This window comes from Branchiostoma lanceolatum, chromosome 2 (genome assembly GCF_035083965.1).
Source record: "Branchiostoma lanceolatum isolate klBraLanc5 chromosome 2, klBraLanc5.hap2, whole genome shotgun sequence".
In the NCBI taxonomy this organism is placed as follows: domain Eukaryota; kingdom Metazoa; phylum Chordata; class Leptocardii; order Amphioxiformes; family Branchiostomatidae; genus Branchiostoma; species Branchiostoma lanceolatum.
Genome location: NC_089723.1, coordinates 22174356 through 22193481, shown reverse-complemented (window position 1 = coordinate 22193481; position 19126 = coordinate 22174356). Strand labels below are relative to the sequence as shown.

Sequence of the window (19126 nt, the reverse complement as noted above, 5' to 3'; positions counted from 1 at the left end):
CTCACATCGTCCTAGTCAGCTCTTGACCGGACATCATTAGTCAATGACATCTGTCTGCATTTTAGGCCATTTCTGGTGGCTTCTTCAACACTTATATGCACAGGGACCCTCCCGCATCACTGTACACAACACCTCACCAATGAAACGCCTTCTTGACTCAATGATTGACAGAGGGTGGTTACACTGATGAGCTTGAACTAATATGGACCGCTCAAAGGCTTTAACCGCCCGCTGGCCGGTATAGCTCAGAACCCACCGTCTACGGCTCTCTGGTACGAACGTCCCGGTTCTGACAGCCAGTTCTCCTCCAAGCCTGTTCGAAGCTCACACTAGGAAACCATGGCCGCTCAGGTGTCACGAACGACCGCTGTAACCACTCAGTATTCCTCCACCATGCAAGCTTCCGAAGGCGCGCTGCAAACCCTCAGCGACGCCAGGATGACCCGCGCCAGCGAGAAGAAAGAACTCGGCATCCTCAACGACCGCTTCGCTACCTACATCGACAGGGTGCGAGCCCTGAACGAGAGCAACGCCACCCTGGAGGTTCAGCTGCAGGCCGCCCAGGTCAAAGCCGCTCCCGTCGACAAGGCAAAGTTCGAGGAGATGCTGAAGGAGCTGCGGACTAAGGTGGACGAGCTGTCGAAGGAGAAGGCCCAGGTGGAGGTGGAGAGGAACAGCTGGCAGACACAGGCGGAGGAGTGGCAGGGAAAGTACGTTATATCATTGCTTTCAAATTCATTACTTTCAATTAACTACGCAATTCTCTTAGCATTTCAAGGTTTCAACAAAACGTTTCTTTCTTTATTCATTGCATTGGTTGGTAGCTAGGGCGTTGGTTGGTTGGTTGGTTGGTTGGTCAATCGGTGGGTCGGTCGGTCTGTTGGTCAGTCGGTCGGTTATTCAGCATGGTCCACACGTTACACACGTTACTAAGCATGGTCCACATGTTTTGTTATAGGTGCGAGGACCAGATATCAGTGCGCTCAGAGCTGAAGGCTGACATCGAGAAGCACAAGATGGTAAGCTTCGTCCCCTTATTACGTCAGATTTGTCTAATCCTTGATTACTTAATTAGAATGTTATGCAACGTAGAAGTATGACTGAAAAGACAACAAAACGCACCAGGCGCAAAAAAGTTCGTTTTTTATTCGCTTTTTAATGAAATTCGTTGAGCGCTGAGGTTGCATAGAGCGCGCAGGGAGAGCGCCGTCCTAGAGGAATGGGGTATAAAGAACGTTTTCCTTTACTACCCTGAAATAATCCATACTGTTTCAGGAACTGGAAATCATCACAGCGGTGCGTGTGGGCTTCGAGAGCAGGCTGGTGGTCGCACAGGAAGAGATTGAGTTTGTGAGGAAGACTCACTCGGAGGTAAGCTAGTCTATCTGTTTGTCATACCAATCATTTAGTTAGCAAGTAAAGTAATGTTGACTCGCTCATATTGATATCCTCCGGCAACCCCAAAACTGATGCAAGCGTGTGAATAAAAAAGTTTTGCAAAGAATGTTGCCTTCATCATGAAATAGCTAAGTGGTCAGGAAGGTTGAACAAATGGCTAAACACACAGAGTATGGTATACCATACAATAGATCCTTATCTTTTATTCTTTCAGATCTTGTTTTTTAATTTAGTATTGACTTTGGCTTTCTACGACATTAGTATCATTTCCTGATTATGATTTGCAATTTACGGGCACAAGATCGGTGAAATGATAGGATTGTAATTTCATGGGTTCTGGGACCAACACCCTGTATGTACTCTACCTCACAATAACCCTTTATAAATATGGGTACATTTTACAGGAGATGACAGTTCTGCAGGAAGAGTTGGCTCTGACTGTGACTAAGATAGAGTCTCAGCAGCCGGTGATGACGGGACCAGATCTCAGCGACACCCTGAAGGAGATCCGTGAACAGTACGAGACGATCGGACAGGCGAACAAGCAAGATGCCGAAGCCAAGTACAAGGAGAAGGTAAAAAAAGATAAGGCTAATCCAGAACGTTTGTGCTTCAAAAATATTCTCTTTTCAGGAGACAGCTTAGTAGTTGTATAAATACAAAGAACGTCTGAAGAATCCCTAATTGATAGCTTCAAACGACGCTGGGACCCACGTGTAGACATGCAAAGGTTAGATGGGGCAAGTTGCCACTTAATGTACAAAAGTCGTGCAGTATGACCAGCCACTGTTAAGGACCTACGAGGCTGATGTGATATGTAGAGGGCCAATTATGCAAGCTTTATGCAGATAAATATGTCTAATGGTAAAAACGCCATCTGAAATGACCGATTGTTTCTACTATCTAGTTTTGAATACTTAAATTCATACCTTATATAACCGTATAACCATATCTATGGAATGTTGCCACTTGTCTTTGCTGCTATATGTGACAGTTTGCGGAGATAGCCCTGCTACGGGAGAAAGACAGCGAGGCTCTTGCAGCCGCCAGGACAGAAGTGGCTGGATTCCAAAAGAAGCTCAGCACCATAAGGGCCGAGTCCGAGGCTATCAGGAGCAAGGTGAGTGTGTGATGCTGTCAACATAAGTGTTATGAGGTAGCCTGTGGATGTTTCAACATTTTTTTGGACATAAACAGTCATACTTTCTTCTACATGACCTCTGATCTCCGAACACACGTGGGCACAAACAATTTCTCTTGTGTATATAGTGTATCTATAAAAGTGATCAAATGTCTCAACGATGTTTAAACTGGATTATAAGACTGATTACATTGTATTCAAACTAGTGATGGGTAAATTGCCATTAGTTATATATTTCTGCCTGTCTCTAAACTATTGACTCTCCAATATCTGCTTTTCTGCCTAAGAGTTAGTGTTATGTACTCTATCATTTGCCAATATATACTCATCCCATGTTCTCTTGTATTCCTGACAGAACGGTGCTTTAGAAGACAGCCTAAAGCTGACAGAGGCCCGCATGCTGAAGGAGGTTGAAGGATACAGGCAGGCCATCGGGAAACGGGAGGCGCAGATCGAGAAGATGAAGCTGGAGATGGCCCAGAATCTCACCAACTACCAGGAGCTGATGAACGTCAAACTGGCGCTCGACATTGAAATAGCAGCTTACAGGAAGCTGTTGGAAGGGGAGGAGATGAGGTAAACAGGCAATTTTCATGGATGACATCAACTCCAAATTGAATGCTAAAACAGAAAAAGATGGCGAGGAAAACAAGATGGCGAAAAATAAGATGGCCAAATTAGACACCATAATCATTGTAAAAGAGTCGAAGAGACAAATATGGTATAACAACCAACAGGTCTTTTATTCCTGTATTCAATAAAGTGAAACTTCTAGAATTACAATTAAGGCTACAACACGACATATTTCCCATTTTGGAAAGACATATTGACCATCTCTGAATGGGATTCTTTTTCAAAATCAGGTGGAAATTGATGAGCGCGCTGATATCATCCATGTACTTGCTGTGGCCTGATGCTTGATACATTTATCTTCTATGGATAGACAAGCCCCAAAGCTCTGTCTAACCCTGTCAAAACATATCATGCAAATTAAAGTAAAACTGTTACCTCCAGTTACTTCAAGCTGAAAAAAAAGTAAACCAACACCTCTCTTATTGCTGCCTACATGAAACTGTAAGAGAAAAAACCAATAGCACTCGTGGCTGTACATTTATACCACGATTCCATTTTGTTTATTTTCTTTATCTTGACTTCTTATCTGCACGTAGTTCATATCTCTGCTTCGATTGGTAATTTGTTGACCGATTCTAATGGGGGGGGGGGGTGCAGCAGATAAAGAAAAGTATATGATTTAAACCTTTTCACGTTGTCATCACCACCAAAACTGACATACGCAATAATGAAGCAACTTTGCTCGTGAGTGTCACAGTGAACTTAAGTACGAGAAATCAGTCTACAATTTAACCACATAATGTTTATTTCTCTTTATTATCTCTACATAGGTTGTTCGGACATTAGCCCAGATTCCCCAGCCGGGCCAGGCGGCACAGCAGGCACAGCCGGTACCCTAGAAACGACGGCATGTGAGAATGTTACGACGCAAAAGATGATTTCATAGCAAGCTTCTGATATAGTCCCGTGGTATCAAAATCATAGATCTTCATTAGACGTTCTTCTGTCCATACAGTGCATGTTTAGACGGATACCAGTGTTAATCTGGTACAATAGAGACTGAAGCAAAAACTACTCGATCACGATAAAAAGAAGACATCGTGCTTTTGAGTGAAGTTGCGTATACAATACAATGAGAAGCAGCTGGGTAAACAAACAACTACGGAGTGAATGATAGATGTGCCACGTCCACGTGTTTGTCACGTTATCACATCTCTGCACTCTCGCTCTGATACTTATGTAACGTTAGTGTTTGTATTGATTTCAGCAAATATAAAAGCAACGAACGTAATAAAAGAAATAAAATTGAATTGAATGTCTGTTTTTTTTTTACAAAACGTAGATTCTGTGTCCTCTTTAACAAAATATCAGACAGTGTCCAGGACAGGGACACACAGACAAATATAAAGTTCCATGTGAATTTTGAAAAGAAGGATGTGTATAAGAGTCATTTATAAATGCACTTTCTTCTTACTAAACAATGACAGGAAATATGCCCCAAGACTTGAAGCGATTCTTTTTCACTTTATTCTGCATTTTCATAATCAAATAAATGTAGACATCTACATGTATAAGCTGTGGCCTCTCAGCCAACAATGACGTCATTAGGCATGTCTATATCCACGACCATCGGTCCGTCTCCAGGTGTCAGGGAGAAGGTTTTGGTGGCCACCACCTGACCGTGGAACCTGACTTTGACCTCGTAGTTGCCATGGAAACCGCGGAGGTCGAACTCCTGTCCAGCTAGCGTCGTGGTGCCGTGCTGCAGGGACTGGTTGGTGCGCCAGTCGGTGAAGACTAGCTGCCGCCAGCGGCGACCGGCCTCGTTGAGCTGTAGCGACAAAGATTTAGAAGAGCATTAAGTAAAACCGTTCGGTCAAGGAAAATTACTTTACTTCAACTATACCAAGTGTAGCCATACGTTGAATACGAAAGCATGTCAAGATACATTGACATTCATCGTATGTGGCAACTATCTTTTATGTAGAGAGCTTAACGTTTCGACCCCAAGACAGTTAGACTAGGACGGCGCTCTCAGCGCGCTCTCACGGCGACCTAAATTTGGCCAAATTGCCGTGAGATCGCCGAGAGCGCGGCGAGAGCGCCGTGGGAGCGCGGAGGGAGCGCGGTGAGAGCGCCATGCGCGCCATGCGCGCCGTCACCTGGCGATGGTTTTGAACATGTCCAAAACAGTCGCCGTGAGCGCGCCGAGGATGGCGATGGGATCAAAGGGCCGCAGCGAGCGGTCAATGATCACAGCAAGCGCTCAGCGAGGATTGAATGGTCTTAACTGTAGTTCAAACAAATTTCATGCTTGAAGTGGTGTATCTTGAATTTTTGGGAATTTTGTAGTCAAATCATAGTTTTGTTGATGGCTAATACAAATTGACGAAAAGTACAAGTACTTGCTTCCATTCAAATTAATTCCTTCCAATTTGTATTGTCAGTGGTTCAAAAAGTGTTTCAAACGTCTGTGATGTACGTTGCTATAATAACGAAAAATGATAAAACATATTTATTGCAAACAGTTTACATGACAGCCAACACAGAAAAATAACAAAAAGTTGAACATGTATATAACTTAAGACACACACTGAGCGACCGTGCAGGGACCAAAATCGAATCTGTTTTCCCCTTGATTTTATCATTCAAATATGTTGCAAGAGGTAAAGGTATGACTGAGAAGACAACAAAGCACACAAAAATGCAAAAAAAAAAATTTTCGTTCGTTCGTGAGAGCGCCGTCCAAGTGGGATGGGGGTCTTAAAAAGCTGCTGTTCACAGTTATCATGACATGTCACGTCTATTGAGTCCTAAGAGTGGCTTCCCAGATTATAACAGTAATATTTTATTGGTCTGTAAACATTTTGACATTTTAAGGTTTTATGAGGACTTCCACGATATGTTAGATGCATTGTTTTGAACTGGACCTCAGCTCAACGTAATCTCTACTGGTAATAGCAGTTTCAGGATTACCAAAATTCGCACTGCCAAAGGATGACCACATTTGACATTTGAAGGCTTATGTTGACATCAATGATATGTTAGATAGATCATTTTGTACTGAACCTCAACGTTATCTCCACTGGCAATTGCAGTTAAAGGATCGCCAAAATTCGCAATGCCAAAGGAGGACCACAGAAGGATTCCTTCTACGGCCGGGTGGCTGAAGGCGACCCGCAAGGCGTCCTCGTAACCCGCCGCCCTCTCCAACTCGTCTAGCTCGGCTACGGTCATCTCCGTTACCCAGATGGGCAGGCCGGCAGTGGCCAAAAGGTCCAAGCGACTCTGTAAAGGAAAAAATTGAGTCTTGTAAACTCAGTTTATGATCTCAAATGTGTACATTAATCATTTTAGATGATAAATTGTATTTGCTGTATATTTGGAAGATAAATTTTGACGTCAATATGAAAATACCTAAAAGGCAATCGTCGGTGTATATGTTGATAAGTATTCTCTAAATCCTTTGCAAGGTCAAGGAAAATTTCCAAAGGTTATGACATCGAAACAGTACCTTAAGAAGGACGGGGTCTGGTCGGCTTTTGAAGTGTCCCTGAGCTTCGATCGCGTCGACTGGAGCTCCGTTAGCGAGCAACTCCTCAGCCTGGTGCACGTAGGCCTGTGGAAAACACAATGATGACCATCGTTTATCTCTTGCATGCATACCCAGGCTTTACAATGTCTTTTGAATGTATATACACATATTCTCTCTCTCTCTCTCTCTCTCTCTCTCTCTCTCTCTCTCTCTCTCTCTCTCTCTCTCTCTCTCTCTCTCTCTCTATATATATATATATATATATATATAAAAGATTACACATGATCTGTGCAAGGCACTGGGCACTCAACTAATAAGAAGCTGGTTACACAACTTTATGTGTAACTCTAAAATGATTAGCAAATGTATATATAGGAAAGGCAGAATTTTCAAAATAAACCATGTTTACTTGTACTCTTCGATGCTACGTATCAAAGAGCAGACGGATAGATGCAACACAGTATTGATTTTTTCCGTCGCCATATCTATGCAAATATGCTGTGATAAAGGTAAGTCAATCGTTGTCAGAAAAGGATGACTTTTATTATTAGACAATGTAGCAGACTAGATCCACGAACCTGTGTCATCGCACCACTGTTGATGACACCGTAGTCGTTGAGGAAGAGTTTGACACCAGGGTCCTTCTCCTTCACCTTCTGGAACATGTCGTACCGGATCTGCGGGTTTCCCGTTTTCTCCACGAAGAAGTTTCCGTGCAGGATCTCGTTGTTGATGTCCCAATGTTGCAACCTGGCACAGCGTGAGGAAAGAAAATATTGCCCACAAATCGATTATTATAATACTTTATAATGAGCTTTGTGGCAAATTCTCAAGTGTCTGATCTTGATGCTAGATTTGAGAAGATGGTTGCAAAAGCTTCGTTTCTTCAAAATACAATGTGCGAAATAGCACCAGAACGTCTTAGTTTATCCGGATCCCGTCTCCCTAAAATAGATTAAGACCTTTGATTAAGACTGATGTACAATGCAGTGTTTTCGAAGCTGAGGTTGGTTGGGAAGATTGTGACCTTTTTATCAAATCGTGAAGATTATGACATATTTCCGAGAGTAGGGTTTTCTGTTAAGTGTTCTCAGAAGGTTGAATTAGTTCAATAATGCTTGTGTGTGGTAGGCTTCCTTCTATCTAGGGGGTGAGAATACCACTATCTAGGTATCATGGCCCTGGACCACGTCTTGTGTGGCTTGTAAATCCTGACCTAGCATGGCAAGTCCCGTTCATATTAAGGACATATGCAGGTAGAATGGTTCTGGGGCTTTATGGTACTTAATGATACTTGTGTGTATTGTGAAATGATTCAAATAAAAGGGTTTACCTCCCAGCATACCGACCCACGACGTCATCAACCCGTTTCCAGCACTTCTGCTCCAGCTCTGACCCGGAGTACGCCGGCAGCCAGGTGGGGACATGGGTGTCCCCGGTTCCCCAGAACACATTGTGCCCGCGAATCGGTATCCTGGTCAGGCAATGGTTGAAAAAAGATCAGCAAAAGCAACCATAAACAAGTGTACCATATATTTGCATATTATTGTTCACAATCCCTGTTTATGCCTCAGTCACATTTGAACCAGTGCCCGTAAGGAGTGTAGCCCCCTAAAGCCATAAATGTGTCCCGGTGAAGAAGGGAACTTCTCGGTGCTCTCACGATTACCTTATGGCGTCTATTTGTTACCAGGTCCCGGAGTTATTTAAACTCTGAGTTTACGAAAATAATCCCGACCGCTAGGGGTTACGCCCGATTGTGCCAAAAACAGCCCGTAAACTATTCGCGGCGTGGCCCTTTTTTCCAATTGTGACCGTAGCAATAAGCAAGTTTTCAAAAAAATGGAAAAGTAAATAGTGAACTTACTCTCAAAGTTTTTTTTTAACGGAAACGGTGATCTTAATTGCTATAAGTTCATTAAGATTTCACATTGTAAGAATGTATACGCAAAGACATGCTATTGTTTACACGAGTACATATCCATGCCACTACAGTATAGGATTACAACTCACCCTCGACTCACAAGCAGTGCGATCGTTGGATCTGCCCAGTCGAACGTCAACTGTCCCTAAGACGAAACAAAGAATCAATATGAACAGCTAGTTAAAGGGCGCCAGACATATTGAAAAATAGCTGAAATAGATATAAACATGAAAAATATACCTATAGTGCAGTTAGTTGAACGTTCTTGTAATCAATTTGGACCATGAATAAAGTTTATACAGCTTCTCAAAGTTGTCGTTCTTGGAAAGCTCGAGGGCCCGCGGCGAAAAAATTCCATCGGCGGTCACGTGATGCCGTGACGTAACCGGCTGGCTCTCACTCATTGGGCCCGTTATCCGCGCGCTAGTTTCGCAATCACAACAACATGGACAGGGACGATCTGGAAAACTTTTCTGACTCCTCGTCCAGCGAGGACTGCGTCTGTGAGGAGATCGACTCTGACTCGGGACCCGAGGATGCCGTAGGAGCCCTTTTACCATACAGATTCGAACCGTATCTGTCGGATGAGCAGTCGGATGAGGCGAATTCTGACAGCGACGAAGATGCCGACCCCGGAGCCGCTGGCGGGCATGGCGGTGAAGTTGACGCGCAAGGCGGTGGATTTCCGGGCGAGATTCCTATGGATGTCGAAAGGCTTCAAAATACTGAATGGTAAGTAACGCTCAGATATTGTTGCTTACATTTTTCTGATAGGATGGAGATTACATGCTATGGCCTATTTGGGGAGAGGTATTTACGATGTTTTGAGCCTTTTCGTCACATGCCGGTGAAAGTGCACACGCCTCGCGATGAGTGTAGCAACTTATGAAGGGGCACTGTCATTATTTTCTGGTCTTTGTCGCCCGCCAATGCCTGTAACTACCTTCATCCGTATTCTCTCTTAGGTCATCTTTATGAAAGAATAAGAAAGTAACACATGAAATATCAACAAAGATAGCCCAAAACTTGTTATTGTAAATCAAGGTAAACAACATGGCGACCCACGCTGTTAATTAGCATATGGAAATAACTCCAACCTTCTATGTCACTACCGACAGTTCAAGGAAACGCGGTGTTTTCAACGCATTCTTATTACGTTTTTACAAGTTTCAAGACTATTCTCAATTTGTTTCGGGGTTTGGCCTTTCAGGTGCTCTTGTGGGGGATGCGTGAACAGCCCGACGGTCAGGGAAAGCGTATGCTGCCGCGAGCAGATGCGTGTGTGTGAGCGGAGAGAGAAGCACCCCGGCGTTGTCTGCATCACTCAGCACCGCGGCTTTGCTCAAGTGTGTCTGAGCGAGGATGTCCTCGAAACAGCCTACCTTGCCCTCCGGGAGGACCACGCGGTCAACTTTGGAAATGAGTGAGTACGCAAACAATAAACAATACATGAAAAATACTGAGTGGAATAAGGTAGTTGGGCAACCTTTGCGGTCTGTGTTTTAGCCGAACCAATGAACAAATAAATGACAATTTCCTGTATTATAACATGATCATGTGAGTAACATCTACTATGCATTCATACGATGTGATTAAAAAGTGTAAATTTACCTCATAAACAACACTGCTTTCCATCCTTTCAGCTGGAAGAGGTACACAGCGTACAGACAGTTTGTACGCTGGTGCTACGAGCACCTTGGCAAGTCGGTCCGTGTGCCTTTGCCCTCCTGTGCTGTGGCCGCCATACGGAGTCACTTTCCCTCCGCTGACTACACCGGTTTTCGGGAAGCTGACGACTAGTATGTTTTGGACTAATAACTGCTACAACCAGTGTTTTCCATGAAGTAAGCATATAGTCATGTATGAGGTAGATATCATTCCTTTTTGGGATTGGCAAAAATACCAGTCAACTTTACTTGTCAAGCAATGAACTTTGTCATATATACAATCATCTGTAGTCATGTATGAGGTAGATATCATCCCTTTTTGGGATTGGCAAAATACCAGTCAACTTTACTTGTCAAACAATGAACTTTGTCACATGTACAATCAACTATAGTCATATATGAGGTAGATATCATCCCTTTTTGGGATTGGCAAAATACCAGTCAACTTTACTTGTCAAACAATGAACTTTGTCATATGTACAATCAACTATAGTCATATATGATGTAGATATCATCCCTTTTTGGGATTGGCAAAAATACCAGTCACATTTACTTGTCAAACAATGAACTTTGTCATATGTACAATCAACTATAGTCATATATGATGTAGATATCATTCCTTTTTGGGATTGGCAAAATACCAGTCAACTTTACTTGTCAAACAATGAACTTTGTCACATGTACAATCAACTATAGTCATACATGAGGTAAATATCATCCCTTTTTGGGATTGGCAAAATACCAGTCAACTTTACTTGTCAAACAATGAACTTTGTCACATGTACAATCAACTATAGTCATGTATGAGGTAGATATCATCCCTTTTTGGGATTGGCAAAATACCAGTCAACTTTACTTGTCATACAATGAACTTTGTCACATGTACAATCAACTATAGTCATACATGAGGTAGATATCATCCCTTTTTGGGATTGGCAAAATACCAGTCAACTTTACTTGTCAAACAATGTACTTTGTCACATGTACAATCAACTATAGTCATATATGATGTAGATATCATCCCTTTTTGGGATTGGCAAAAATACCAGTCAACTTTACTTGTCAAACAATGAACTTTGTCATATTTACAATCAACTATAGTCATATATGATGTAGATATCATTCCTTTTTGGGATTGGCAAAATACCAGTCAACTTTACTTGTCAAACAATGAACTTTGTCACATGTACAATCAACTATAGTCATACATGAGGTAGATATCATCCCTTTTTGGGATTGGCAAAATACCAGTCAACTTTACTTGTCAAACAATGAACTTTGTCACATGTACAATCAACTATAGTCATGTATGAGGTAGATATCATCCCTTTTTGGGATTGGCAAAATACCAGTCAACTTTACTTGTCAAACAATGAACTTTGTCACATGTACAATCAACTATAGTCATATATGAGGTAGATATCATCCCTTTTTGGGATTGGCAAAATACCAGTCAACTTTACTTGTCAAACAATGAACTTTGTCATATTTACAATCAACTATAGTCATATATGATGTAGATATCATCCCTTTTTGGGATTGGCAAAAATACCAGTCAACTTTACTTGTCAAACAATGAACTTTGTCATATGTACAATCAACTATAGTCATATATGATGTAGATATCATCCCTTTTTGGGATTGGCAAAATACCAGTCAACTTTACTTGTCAAACAATGAACTTTGTCATATATACATCAACTACGGAAAGAAAACTCAAAATATAGGTCATAATACTTTTGTGGTACATGAAGGGACTGTTGTCCTACATACTATTATACATGCAGCATAGCAGATGGGCACATAATGCGTACAATAAATTTGTCAACGGCCTGAAAAATATTGGTGTTCTGATGTATAGTTATCACAACAAAAAACGGTATATGCTATTCTTGGCAGAAGTTATTAACTAATCTATACCTCTAGTTTGCCATGTCTCTAGCATTGAACCTAGCAACATGTTCTCTAACTGCTGCCTCCTTCTGAGGCTTTTCAAAAGTAGCACCGCTAGGGGTTACGCCCGATTGTGACAAAAACAGCCCGTAAACTATTCACGGCTTGGCCCTTTTTTCCAATTGTGACCGTAGCAATAGACAAGTTTTCAAAAAATGGAAAAGTAAGTAGTGAACTTACTCTCAAGTTTTTTTGTAACGCCAACGGTGATCTTAATTGCTATAAGTTCGTTAAGATTCCACATTGTAAGAGTGTATACGCAAAGACATGCTATTGTTTACACGAGTATATATCCATGCCACTATAGTATAGGATTACAACTCACCCTCGACTTTCAAGCAGCGCGATCGTTGGATCTGCCCAGTCGAACGTCAACTGTCCCTAAGACGAAACAAATAATCAATACGAACAGCTAGTAAATATGTCATAGTTTGCATGACAATCGAGTTGATATAACTTGAGTGTTGTCATAATAAATTCAGCAAAACTTCAGAAGTGATGATATCATTTGCATCTTCGTGATCGGAACTATTTCTCACATCCACACTTTTTAGAGGTATCTTGCTTGCAATAGTGTTCACACCTTCTAATGAATTCAGCTCAAAAAATAAGCCCTGGCCGGAGTTAATGCGTTCAAGCACCTACATATGATAAGGAATAACATACTTCATTCCTTTCATTTTGCTTCCATTTGAGCTGGTTGGCCAGAACGGCCCACTCGAAGTAGTTGAAGAAGAAGTCTGTGTAGTGACTGTTGCTTGGCATCTGCTTGGCGTGGACGACCGACCCAAAGGCAAAGTGGGATCGGGTCTGAGCTACCTGCCAAGCAAATATACAAAACAAACTTTCTCATTAATCATCTTTGCCGAGTACCATAGTACTCGGGGTAGATTATGTTTTCGGTTGAGCCAGCTGTTTGGTGGGTCTGTATGTATGTCAAGAGCATAACTCAAGAAACCTTTGATGAATCTTTATGATTTTTGCTAGGTGTGTATTGGTTGTGCAAAGGAAGGTCAAGTTCAAAAATGGTTTACCTTGCGTTTTTCAACAGTACTGCAGCAGACTTTTAATTTTTGTGCGTTTGTATGTAGGCGAAAAAAGTGACGGAAACGCTGATGGATCTTTATGATATTTTGCAGGTGTGTAGATGTTGTGGTAACAGAGATCAAGTTCAAAAATGGTTCTCCTGGCATTTTCCGTCGGTACTGCAGTGGGCTTTGTGTGGATGTGTATTTTCTTGTGGACAACATAAGCTGTTACGTCGATGAAGATTAGACATCCAGGTAATAAGATACGCCAAAAAGCAATTACTCAAACAACTGGATACAAATCATATCCAGTTGTTTGAGTAATTGCTTTTTGGCGTATCTTATTACCTGGATGTCTAATCTTCATCGACGTATCAAGGATCATTACGGTAAGATTTGCCTGAGCTCAGTGAGGGATCTGGAGAACACCAGCAGGAAGATTGCGGACTACCGGAACCATCTACGCTTCAGTTTACGGTGCCTCAAGGTAAGTGTCACTCCTGTCAGTTTGCGCCTAAAGACCTCCATCAAAGGCTTCAACGCCAACAAGATAATTTCTAACGCGGAAAGAAAGCTACTAAACGAAAGAGTCAGACAGATCAACTACAAATTGGATGGACTAAACGCAAGAAAATCTAATCTTGAACAAGTACTGAGGGAACGATTATCAGAGGAGACTTTTGCCGAAACTAAAGAGTTCATAACACGTGGACAGCTCTCCCAACACGAGAAGGGTAAATCTAGGCAGAAGAGCAAATTCGAACGCCTACAGCAAAAACAAGTGAACAGCACAGCGGATAGTGACCCTAATTGGAGATCTAGCAGTCCAAACCCTCAAACTACAACACAGACTAGAACAGATGAGCGGTGGGTAAAAAATCTTAGTAGCCATACCCTTACAGAGCCAGAGAAATCGCTGCTTTCTAGAGGTCTAAATTTTGCAGTAACACCTAACAAAATCCCCAACATCGATATTGTCACAGAGACCGAGTCAGCAATTCGACGAGCCCATATGTCATACAAACAGGCTGAAGCCTTACGCACTAAAGTAGCTACCACTCTGAAAGTCTCTAAACCCCCTGCTAGTAACATTACCCGGGAGGAACAAACCGCTCTCAAGGATTTGGCCACTAATCAAGACATAGTGATTCTTCCTGCTGACATAGGCAGATGCACAGTAGTCTTAGACAGGGAGCAGTATGACAGGAAGATACAGGACCTCTTAGGGGACAAAGACACATACAAGCCTTTGAAAAGAGATCCCACTACCAAGTTTAAGAGGGAAATCATCGAAGCCCTCAAGAAATTAGAAACTGATGAAGCTCTGGATCATGTCACCTATCTAAAAATCAAACCCAAATCGGAACAACCCCCTGCTTTCTACGGCCTCCCAAAAATCCACAAACAGGACGTCCCTCTACGGCCCATAGTTTCTGGTATAGGCTCAGTCACCTACGGGGTAGCAAGTTTTCTAGCGAAGATTTTGGGACCTTTAGTGGGGAAGTCTCAACACCATGTACAGAACAGTGCAGATTTCGTAAACAAAATCAAAGACATCCAGTTAGACGAAGATGATATCATCACTTCGTATGATGTGTGCTCCCTTTTCACCTGCATCCCCCCCAAAGAAGCGGTGTCAGTAGTCAGGGAAGCCTTAGAGGCTGACAACACACTAGCAGACAGAACCAAGTTATCTGTGGACCAAATATGCAAGCTGCTAGACCTCTGCCTGGGGTGCACATACTTCACTTACAAAGGACAATTCTTCCAACAACTGCACGGCTGTGCTATGGGTTCACCAGTTTCGCCCATCGTGGTAAACCTGTACATGGAAAAATTTGAGGACAAAGCCCTCAGTACTTTCAAGGACACTCCCCCGGCCAACTGGTTCCGTTATGTAGATGACACTTGGTGCAGACTAAAGAAGAGAGTAGCTGATGATTTCTTTGAACATATCAACCAGATAGATGACAACATCAAGTTCACACAGGAGTCGAGTCAAGATAATATGCTCCCTTTCCTAGACACCAAAACCATCATAGAGAAAGATGGTCGCCTCCAGTTCGAAGTATACAGGAAGCCGACCCATACCGATCAGTATCTGGCCTTTGATTCTCACCACCCTTTGGAACACAAACTGGCAGTTATAAAAACTCTCTTTCATCGGGCAGACAACATCATCACCTCAGACACGGCCAAAACAGACGAACATCGACACCTCCGAGGTGCCCTGGGCAAATGTGGCTACCAAAGATGGACTTTCAACAAAGCCCTCAAACCATCTGACCAGTCCAAGAAAACGCCTAAGTGTACACCGTTGACCAACAGAAACAAGGCCAACATCACTATTCCATATGTACAAGGAGTGTCCGAAAAACTCCGACGGATCTTCCAAAACTTCAACATTGCCACCAACTTCAAACCTCAATCAACTCTCAGACAAAGACTGGTACATCCTAAAGACCGACCCCGCAAAGGCAGCAAGGCCGATGTCATCTACAGACTCAAATGTGAAGAATCCAACTGCAACAACACTTATATCGGAGAGACCAGTCGATCACTTAATGAAAGGTACAAAGAACATTGCGCTAACCGCTACTCCTCGGCCATTTTCCACCACCTAAAACACAACCAGGGGCACTCGTTCAATCTCGAATCCACTGATATCCTTGACCGCGAACCCCGCTGGTTCGAACGTGGAGTAAGGGAGGCAATATATGAGAGGATATACAATCCAACCCTCAACAGGAAAGGAGGGCTAAGGGTGGAACTGTCTGGCACTTGGGACATAGCCTTGGGGGCAAACCAGCTTTAGCTCCAGGACCTATATTAAAACAATAGGAGCTATTGTCCCCTTTTACTTCAACCTCGTCTTGAGTTGTCTAATTCGCTTTCTATTGGACTTCTAAAAATTTGTCTTCTCCTTATTTGCATATCAATTCATAGTTCGTGGTTATAAACCTGCTGTTCAACTGATCTTGCTCACAGTCACTGACGAAAAGTAGTGGATGCTACTTGAAACGTCTGACCGTTTCCAAAATCATATCCAGTTGTTTGAGTAATTGCTTTTTGGCGTAACATAAGCTGTTGATGGATCTGTATGATATTTAGTGGATGGGTAGGGTTTACGGAAAGGAAGGTCAAGTTCGATAATGGGCCTTCTAGCAAGTACCTAAGGTACTGCAGCGGAGCTTCAAAATTCAGTGGCATATTTTCTGAAAGTGCTATGGTTTTGATATTTGTGTGGTAGATAGTTCATGCCACAAGAAGTAAGTTCTGTAAGTTTGGGCCCCCTAGCGGCTTGTTTAGAACTGCAGTGGGTGTTTTTGTTTTGACATTCGGACACGTATTACTTGAGAAGGGGTGAGAAGATTGTCGTGAAGTTTTGTATGTAGAGAGCTTAGATGGTGCTTTACCCAATCGATGTCTAATTATAGAAAACAGGAGCTAATCTGCATGATTAGTAAGGATAATTGTAAATCCTTTACATTCCATAACGGGGCGTGTGACAGTATTCCCGAAACAGGCCAGCAGAAGGCCTTGCCTAGAAGTGTAAATGAACAGATGGTGTACATAAATAAACAAATGGGGCAGTCTCACTACAATTCAAACAGATGTGTGGGTCCGGGTTTTTTAAAGTGTTCAGTTTCTGCATTTTTGTCAAACACACGGTTGGAGACATAACCGAAAGGGAACAAAATAGAAAGCCTTACAAAACACCTAAAAACATGTGAATAACCAGCCGGACCAACTCCTCTGCTCAGAGAGTACACTGCTAGGTATTACCTAGCACCGTATGGAAAAGTAACATGTACTATGTCTTGCAAAATGTGTACGATATGGAATAAAGATTTATTCTATTCATATATATTGACTGTACCATCTAATTATAACTTTAAATTTTTTTGATGACCAGTTATAACATATATCAGCACACTATACACATATACTAGTTCTGTACCACCAAATGAGTTTTATCCCTATCTAGACTGGACTCATCCCCCCCCCCCCATCATAACTTTCAAACGGTATGGTATATGATCAAGTTTGCAGGGGTTGATCAACATGTAAATATTAATCACTCTCCACAATAAGCCTTGATTATTTGGCGAAGATAATGTCTTCGTGGAACTCTAGTTCTAATTGGTTTGCATAATAATAATTTGATCATATCAATAATCACGATCTGCATACGAAAAAGACATGACGATCCGTCAAACACTTCTTGATTAATTCTATTCTCTTTAAAATTTTTCAGTTTTAAAAAAAGCCGGGGGGGGGGGGGTGCTCTACATCTACACCAATTCCTCTTGGCCCAAAGAGCTATCTACCACTCAAAAATCACGACAAGGGCATATCGAGAACACCAGATATCAAAGCCAACAGTTCCACAGCAGTATCTTAATACGTCACTAGGGCCCCCCTATCTTTAGTAGTTTCTTGGTCTCATCACCTACATGCCAAACATTAACCCTATCCAGACTGGGGGGGGGGGGGGCTAAAAGTGCCCGCGGCAACTTTGACATCGTATTACTGCAAAACGATGTATGCTACGACTACCAAACTTGGTGACTTTTCCTAAAAAATTTTTGGGGACAATTTTATACTAATGGTTAAAGTTTATCATTTTTCATGTTGCCATGGCAACGGGTTTCTAAAAGGCATTTTATGCAAAAATCAGTAATTTTTGGAAAACAATGATATTTCTCAGGTTTTCTTGCACAACTACACTAGTTTTCCCACATGTATAACATTATATGTAATTAGATGTAACTTTCCTGATTTAATATTCATAATTTATGCTAATTTGATGACGTAATCAGTCAAAATCCAAGATGGCGGACTATATCACTATTTCAGGTATCAGCAGGCTTTTTTGCCTTTAAAATCGTCAATACCTGACATTTTCTTTATCAGAAACATTTCGATTAACGTTTTTAGTGTCCTTTGGGGTCATAAGTGGAAAAAAAGGATTTTTAAAAATTTCAAAATGGCCGATCCAAGATCGCGGATCCCAAGGGATCGCTAACAACACATGACGTCACTCTATGACGTAATTTTGACGTCAACGTACTTACCATTGACTTTGTATGCCTTGCATACCTTAAAATGAATAATACTTACCGTTTTGTTTAATACCTTTAGATATTACAGGAATTCCCTATTTAGCCAATAAAATCACATTGATGACGTCATAATTACGTCATATTACGTCATGACGTCACCAAAATTACAGGAATTATAAAACTTGACGTGAATATCACTCCCTGCAAATTTGGTGATGATACATCATACCGTTCGAAAATTATGAGGGGGGGCCGAATCAGCCCCCCCCCCCCCAGTCCCAGATATACCAAAAAAGCCCAGTCTGGATAGGGTTAAACAATCCATCCAGACCTTCTTGAGTCATGCTGTTTACACACACATGTACACAGGCTACAAAAAAAAACAAAAAAAAACATAACCTTCTTGACGTTATAACACAAGTTTCTAGATCCACCTTACGGCGCTTCAATAAAGACCACTTAATGTATCTTTGACACTTGTTTTTGAAGATGACTCTATTCATCGTAACTTACCTCTACTGTGATGTCATGCGCGTTCGGTGTGTTGATCCTACGATACAAAAAAATACCACAGTCAGCCAGGTTTTATCCACCATACTTTTTGCTGCTGCCTAAGCTTGCCATCTCATCAATTGGAATACAACATCCATTCAAATCTAGGCATAGAGTATCTAGGTGTTTAACCCTATCCAGACTAGGGGGGGGGGGGCTAAAAGTTCCCGCGTCAACTTTGACATCGTATTACTGCCAAACGATGTATGCAAGGACTACCATGGTGACTTTTCCTAAAAAAAATTTGGCAGCAATTTTGTTATAATGGTTTTAAGTTTATCATTTTTCA

The 19126-nt window shown here is 42.0% G+C and overlaps 3 protein-coding genes across 4 annotated transcripts; 2 read left to right on the top strand and 1 right to left on the bottom strand.

Annotated features, from left to right (window-relative positions):
- The first annotated feature begins 219 nt into the window (after window positions 1-219).
- Window positions 220-4422, top strand: LOC136427955 (non-neuronal cytoplasmic intermediate filament protein-like). 2 transcript variants are annotated; one of them, XM_066417187.1, is made up of 7 exons: window positions 221-710; window positions 959-1019; window positions 1276-1371; window positions 1803-1973; window positions 2393-2518; window positions 2895-3115; window positions 3943-4422. In XM_066417187.1, exons 1-7 carry the CDS (start codon window positions 340-342, stop codon window positions 3956-3958), a joined length of 1062 nt encoding a protein of 353 aa, XP_066273284.1. In that variant the 5' UTR covers window positions 221-339; the 3' UTR covers window positions 3959-4422. The 2 variants fall into 2 exon arrangements, with proteins under 2 accessions (XP_066273285.1, XP_066273284.1); XM_066417188.1 differs by lacking the exon at window positions 3943-4422 and having other exon boundaries at window positions 220-710; window positions 2895-3119.
- A 275-nt stretch (window positions 4423-4697) lies between these two features.
- On the bottom strand, window positions 4698-8756 carry LOC136426921 (anti-sigma-I factor RsgI6-like). The gene is made up of 6 exons (XM_066415641.1): window positions 8661-8756; window positions 7981-8121; window positions 7226-7397; window positions 6627-6731; window positions 6182-6400; window positions 4698-4943 (listed from the first exon to the last, which is right to left on the bottom strand). The coding sequence occupies exons 3-6, from the start codon at window positions 7310-7312 to the stop codon at window positions 4698-4700; spliced, it is 657 nt and encodes a 218-aa protein (XP_066271738.1). The 5' UTR covers window positions 7313-7397; window positions 7981-8121; window positions 8661-8756.
- Window positions 8757-8802: 46 nt separating this feature from the next.
- On the top strand, window positions 8803-12619 carry LOC136427958 (uncharacterized). Its single transcript, XM_066417190.1, has 3 exons — window positions 8803-9303; window positions 9782-9994; window positions 10215-12619. The coding sequence occupies exons 1-3, from the start codon at window positions 9017-9019 to the stop codon at window positions 10369-10371; spliced, it is 657 nt and encodes a 218-aa protein (XP_066273287.1). The 5' UTR covers window positions 8803-9016; the 3' UTR covers window positions 10372-12619.
- The last annotated feature ends 6507 nt before the right edge of the window (window positions 12620-19126 follow it).

Bases quoted from the DNA above. Each gene is read 5' to 3' on its own strand.
- LOC136426921 (XM_066415641.1), bottom strand. From the start codon at position 7,312: ATGTTCCAGAAGGTGAAGGAGAAGGACCCTGGTGTCAAACTCTTCCTC. The intron at 6,732-7,225 runs GTTCGTGGATCT...TGTTTTCCACAG, and splicing joins ACAGTGGTGCGATGACACAG to GCCTACGTGCACCAGGCTGA. The intron at 4,944-6,181 runs GTTCAGTACAAA...TTGTCGCTACAG, and splicing joins CCAGTGGAGATAACGTTGAG to CTCAACGAGGCCGGTCGCCG.
- LOC136427955 (XM_066417187.1), top strand. From the start codon at position 340: ATGGCCGCTCAGGTGTCACGAACGACCGCTGTAACCACTCAGTATTCC. The intron at 711-958 runs GTACGTTATATC...GTTTTGTTATAG, and splicing joins GCGGAGGAGTGGCAGGGAAA to GTGCGAGGACCAGATATCAG. The intron at 2,519-2,894 runs GTGAGTGTGTGA...TATTCCTGACAG, and splicing joins CCGAGGCTATCAGGAGCAAG to AACGGTGCTTTAGAAGACAG.
- LOC136427958 (XM_066417190.1), top strand. From the start codon at position 9,017: ATGGACAGGGACGATCTGGAAAACTTTTCTGACTCCTCGTCCAGCGAG. The intron at 9,304-9,781 runs GTAAGTAACGCT...TTGGCCTTTCAG, and splicing joins AGGCTTCAAAATACTGAATG to GTGCTCTTGTGGGGGATGCG. The intron at 9,995-10,214 runs GTGAGTACGCAA...CCATCCTTTCAG, and splicing joins GCGGTCAACTTTGGAAATGA to CTGGAAGAGGTACACAGCGT.